Below are 6,000 nucleotides of genomic sequence, written 5' to 3' on the forward strand. Positions count from 1 at the left end.
CACAACAGTATTTCCTGTAAGTTAATGGTTTAATGTTTAATGCCATAAACAGTTTGTTTTTTTAAAAAGAAACCAGTAGGCCGGGTGTGGTGGCTCTTGCCTGTAATCCCAGCACTTTGGGAGGCTTAGGCAGGCAAATCACCTGAGGTCGGGAGTTTAAGACCAGCCTGACCAACATGGAGAAACCCTGTCTCTACTAAAAATATACAATTAGCCAGGCGTGGTGGCACATGCCTGTAATCCCAGCTACTTGGGAGGCTGAGGCAGGAGAATTGCTTGAACCCAGGAGGTGGAAGCTGCAGTGAGCTGAGATTGTGCCACTGCACTCCAGCCTGGGAGGCAGAGCAAGACTGTCTCGAAAAAAGAAAAAAAAGAAAAGAAAAGAAGAGAAAAGAAAAGAAAAGAGAAGAGAAGAGAAGAGAAGAGAAGAAAATTAAGGTTTAAAAAGTTTATTTAGGGCCGGGAGTGATGGCTCACGCCTATAATCCCAGCACTTTGGGAGGCCAAGGCAGTCAGATCACTTGAGGTCAGGAGTTTAAGACCAGCCTGGCCAACATGGTGAAAACCCATTTCTACTAAAAAACACAAAAATCAGCCAGGTGTGGTGGCAGGTGCCTGTAATCCCAGCTACTCAGGAGGCCAGGTAGGAGAATCACTTGAACCCAGGAGGCAGAGGTTGCAGTGAACCAAGATTGCATTACTGCACTCCAGCCTGGGCAACAGAGTGAGACTCCATCTCAAAAAAAAAACAAAAAGAAAGAAAAAGAAAAAGAAGTTTAATTAGGCCTGGCACAGTGGCTCATGCCTATAATCCCAACACTTTCAGAGACTGAGGCGGGAGGATGGTTTTAGAACAGCCTATGCAACATAGTGAGACTCTGCATCTATTTTAAAAAATAAAAATAAAAAGTTTGTTTAGAAGAAAACAATGATGCCGGGCGCGGTGGCTCAAGCCTGTAATCCCAGCACTTTGGGAGGCCAAGACGGGCGGATCACGAGGTCATAAGATCAAGACCATCCTGGCTAACACAGTGAAACCCCGTCTCTACTAAAAAATACAAAAAAAACTAGCTGGGCGAGGTGGCGGGCGCCTGTAGTCCCAGTTACTCGGGAGGCTGAGGCAGGAGAATGGCATAAACCCAGGAGGCGGAGCTTGCAGTGAGCTGAGATCTGGCCACTGCACTCCAGCCTGGGCGACAGAGCAAGACTCCGTCTCAAAAAAAAAAAAAAAAAAAAAGAAGAAAACAATGGAAGTTCTGAGGTGACGTCTGAACATGTCATGCTATATGCTTTAAAAATCCATCACACACATTTCCTTTTACAATGTGGGATTTGGTCAAGGTAAATTCTTTGTGAAACCTATGAGGGAAATGGACAGTTCTGGAGACTAACACAAACCTTAAAGGACTCGGGAGTCTTATTCTTCATATGACCATCTTACACCATCAGGTACTTTTTGTGTGGTGACCCTATGGATGGGGAATCTCCTTTAATTCAATCTTTTTAGTTCCTCCAAAATAAAAGGATGATATTTAAAACTAGAAAGGGGAATAGGCCGGGCGTAGTGGCTCATGCCTGTAATCCCAGCACTTTGGGAGGCCTAGGCAGGGGGATCACCTGAGGTCAGGAGTTTGCGACCAGCCTGACCAACATGGAGAAACCCTGTCTCTACTAAAAATACAACATTAGCCGGGCGTGGTGGCACATGCCTGTAATCCCAGGTACTCAGGAGGCTGAGGCAGGAGAATCGCTTGAACCTGGGAGGCAGAGGCTGCAGTGAGCCGAGACTGCGCCATTGCACTCCAGCCTGGGCAACAAGAATGAAACTGTCTCAAAAAAAAAAAAAAAAGAAAGGGGAAGAATAAACTTATAAACTTTCTCATCTTGGTGTGTGGCAGACAGAATAATAGCCCCTAAAGATGTCCAGGTCCTAATCCCCAGAACTTGTGAATAGGTTACCTCACTTGGCAGAAGGGGAATTAAGGTAACAGATGGAATTAAGGTTGCTAATCCTCATCCTTGATTATCCAGGTGGGTCCACTGCAATCACAAGGATCTTAATAAGAAGGAGTTAGGAGGTTGAGAGAAATGAGAAGATGCTACCTGCTGGCCTTGAAGATGCAAAGGGGTACTATGAACCATGGAACACAGGTGGCCTCTAGAAGCTGGAAAAGGTAAGGAAACGGGTTCTCCCCTGAGCCTCCAGAAAGAACCAGCCTGGTCGACACCTTGGTTTTAGCACAGTGAGACCTATCTTGGACTTCTGACCTGCAGAACCCTGAAACAAATGTATGTTGTTTTGAGCCACCAGGCTTGTGGTAATATAACAGGTTTAGGAAACTAACACACCCTGCTTCCATTCACCTCTTTCAAGTACAAGTGCAAAATGTCATGCCTGGTGGCAAAGCACTCACTGTATGAAAAGCAACCAGACCAAGAGCTTCCTGCCCACTGCAGCAGGCAAGAACACAAGAGAGGCCACGAACGCCTGGTAGGCAGGACACTGGGATCTGAGGGAAATTAAATGGCAAGAGGAGGCAGAGAAAAGAGCAGCAGGCAAAACTGCTGCCGGCTTCTCAGCAGTGGGCAGGAGTGAAATCTGGAGGGGCTGAACAATCTTTTGGGGCCAACCAGTGGGTGATTTTTCTTTTAATCACAAAAGGAGGCTGGGAGCAGTGGCTCATGCCTGTAATCCCAACACTTTGGGAGGCCAAGATAGGAACTGGAGTTCACACCAGCCTAGGCAACATAGGGAGACCTCCCTCTCTACAAAACAAATAAAAATAATTAGCAGGGCGTGGTAGCCCGGGCCTGTAGTCCAGGTTGCTGGAGGGGCTGAGAAGGGAAGTGAGAGGATTGCTTGAGGCCAAGAAGCAGAGCGTGCAGTGAGCTATGATAGCTCCCCTGCACTCCAGCCTGCGCAAGAGAGCTAGACCCTGTCTCAAAAACAAAACAAAACAAACAACAACAAAAAAGCCGCACACGCTGCTTTTACTTGTTTACTTAGAAGGTAACAAGTGGGCCGGGTATAGTGGCTCACGCCTGTAATCCCAGCACTGTGGCAGGCAGAGGTGGGAGGATTGCTTGGGCCTAGGAGTTCAAGACCAGCTTGGGTAACATGGCAAGACCCTATCTTTTAAAAAAATAGAAAATTAGGGCTGGGCGCGGTGGCTCACGCCTGTAATCCCAGCACTTTGGGAGGCCGAGGCGGGTGGATCACCTGAGGTCAGAAGTTCAAGACTAGTCTGGCCAACATGGCGAAACCCAGTCTCTACTAAAAATACAACAATTAGCCAGGCGTGGTGGCACGCGCCTGTAGTCCCAGCTACTCAGGAGCCTGAAGCAGAACAGCTCAGCTCGCCTGGGAGGCAGAGGTTGCAGTGAGCCGAGATGGCGCCACTGCACTCCAGCCTGGGCGACAGAGTAAGGCTCTGTCTCAAAAATTAAAATAAAATAAAATAAAATAAAAATAATAAAATAATAAAATAAAATAAAATATTAAGCTGGGCATGGTGGCGTGCGTGTGGTTCCAGCCACTCAGGAGACTGACTTGAGCTACGATCACGCTACTATGCTCCAGCCTGGGTGACAGAGCGAGATCCCGTCTCTTAAAAAAAAGAAAGAAAAATGTTCCATTAGTTATTAAACTAGAATTGGGTTCCATTTGGCTACACAGTTCTGCTTTCTTTGTACTTTGCTACCAAACCACAAAAGTTCACCACTTGTTCTATTTGCCATTCTTTCTTTTAATTCCTTATGAACAAACTTAACATTAATTACCTACAGCATATCAAACAACCTTTTGCAACCCCTACAATTTCAAACTCTTGGAGGGAGGCACCCCTGGCTGGGGCCAGCAGCCTCAGTGCGCGGGAGCGAGGGGAGCGGGACAGCGGCTCCGCCTGTCAAGTCTCCAGTCGACGGCGGAGCGGCGTCCCCACCGCGGGCCCCCTCGGGCTCCACACCCGCGTCTCGGCAGGCGGCGACGCACGGGACCAGCGGCGGCCGGGCCCAGACACCCGCGGGCAGGGCCGTCCCGGAGCCCGCGCCTCGCCGGCGGCGCCGCTCCCCGTTCTCATTTCTGAACAAAGACATGGACCGGGCACAACTCGCTGACGCCAGGAGCGGCCGGAAACTGCGGGGAACCGGGCCCGGCCATCCGCGCGTCCGCTCCGAGCCCCGCAGAGGGGCGGCAGGGTCAGCAACCCCCACCCCTCGGCGCCCCTGGACCCAGACTGCGACCCCTGCCCCGGGGACCCCAGTGACCCCAACGACTCTCATCCCTCAGAGCCCCCGCGATCCTGCCCAGAGACCCCAACAACTCTCATTCCTCAGAGCTCGCGGCGACCCCCGGCCCCGCGAGACCGCGAGCCCGGCCTGTGACCCCCGCCCCGGCCACCTACATCCCTCAGCGCCGCCGGCGACCCCGGCCCCGGCGACCCTCATCCCTCAAAATCCCCTGCGACCCCTGCCCCGTGGGGGCCCCCTGCACCGCTCGCCCGCCGGTCGCCCCGGGCTCCGCGTCCCGCACCAGTGTCCCCGGGAAACGCCAGCCGCCGCAGGCGCTGCCGGACGGCCGGGCCCGGAGGAGACTGGGGGCAGCGAGGGCGACGCGTCCGCCGCCGGGGCGCACTGACCGTAGCTGTCGTCCTCCTCCATGGTGCGGGCGCCGGGCTCCGAGCCCCGGCTCTCCGCTCGCGTCCCGCCGCGCCACCCGCGCCCCCGCTCGCCTCAGCCCGGCTCGAAGCCACGCCCGCCTCAGCCCGGCTCGGAGCCCCGCCCCCTGCGCCGCGCGCCCCGCGCCCCGCCCGCCCTCGCCTGCGCCTGCGCCCGCCCCCTGCCCCCGGCCCGAGGCCCCGCCCCTCGCCCGAGGCCCCGCCTTCCTCCCGCGCGCGCCGCACCCCGGGTACCCGGCCACCTCCCGAGGCTCCAGTCTGCGCACGCGCGCCCACCCGAGGCACCTCCCCTGCCCGGCCGCTGGCCCCGCCTCTAGACCACGCCCCCATCCCGAGGACCCTCCCCGTCCGCCTCCGCGGGGCGGCGAGCAGGTTTCGGTTTCGCAAGGGCGGTGCAGGTACCCAGGGTGGCGGAGTTGGCCTGGCCGCACGAAAGCCCAAGGTCGTGTCCGGCCACTGAAGGGCAGGGTGGTCCTTGCTGACGCCAACCTCGAAGGTCAGACCCGGCCCCAGCTTGCCAGGGAGGGCCCGGTCCTTGGCGAAAGGCCAGAAAAGCTATTTGAATTCATTTACTCTTGTGTTCAGAACTTTTACATATTGCATGTCGTAAGTTTACTGCTTCTACTTCCTTTTATTTGTCCTGAAGTTACCTGGGTCAAGATTGAAAGGAGGGCACTTCAAGTCCCAGCGTTTTGGATTTTATTCATTTATTTATTTACTTTTTGGAGACGAGTTTCGCTCTTGTTGCCCAGGCTGGAGTGCAGTTGTTGCCCAGGCTGGAGTGCAGTGGCGCGATCTCGGCTCACTGCAGCCTCCGCCTCCCGGGTTCAAGAGATTCTCCTGCCCCAGCCTCCTGAGTAGCTGTGATTACAGGCATGTGCCACCACGCCCAACTGATTTTTGTATTTTTAGTAGAGACGGGGTTTCGCTTTGTTGGCCAGGCTGGTCTCGAACTCCTGACCTCAAATGATCGGCCCGCCACGGCCTGCCAAAGTGCTGGGATTACAGGCATGAGCCACCACACTTGGCCTTCTGTTTCTTTATGACAGAGGAGAAACCCAAGGCTGCAGAATGCCAGCCCCAGAACCCGGCTTTCCCGCTGCAGTCACTTGTGGCTCCTGCACCCTACACAGAACACTCACTGAGAACTCCACAGAGATCCCTGGACTGCTGGGAATTTTTGGATCAACCAAAAAACGGGAGTAAAAGCCACAGAACTCTTTCCTTGTGGGCCCTCCTGTCCTGAGTTTTACTATTTTTCTTTTTTCTTTTTCTTTTTTTTTTGAGACAGGGTCTCACTCGTGTTGCTCAGGCTAGAGTACAG

General features: G+C 53.9%; 1 protein-coding gene across 1 annotated transcript in view; it reads right to left on the minus strand.

Annotated features, from left to right (window-relative positions):
- Positions 1 to 4,765, minus strand: part of CYTH1 (cytohesin 1) — a 103,294-nt gene extending 98,529 nt beyond the window's left edge. The window contains exon 1 of the mRNA XM_008013113.3: positions 4,638 to 4,765. Coding sequence (XP_008011304.1) covers positions 4,638 to 4,659 — 22 coding nt within the window. The 5' untranslated portion in view covers positions 4,660 to 4,765. The remainder of the gene's footprint in view (positions 1 to 4,637) is intronic.
- Between the last annotated feature and the right edge of the window lie 1,235 nt (positions 4,766 to 6,000).

The sequence above is a fragment of the Chlorocebus sabaeus genome, chromosome 16, assembly GCF_047675955.1.
Source record: "Chlorocebus sabaeus isolate Y175 chromosome 16, mChlSab1.0.hap1, whole genome shotgun sequence".
Classification (NCBI taxonomy): domain Eukaryota; kingdom Metazoa; phylum Chordata; class Mammalia; order Primates; family Cercopithecidae; genus Chlorocebus; species Chlorocebus sabaeus.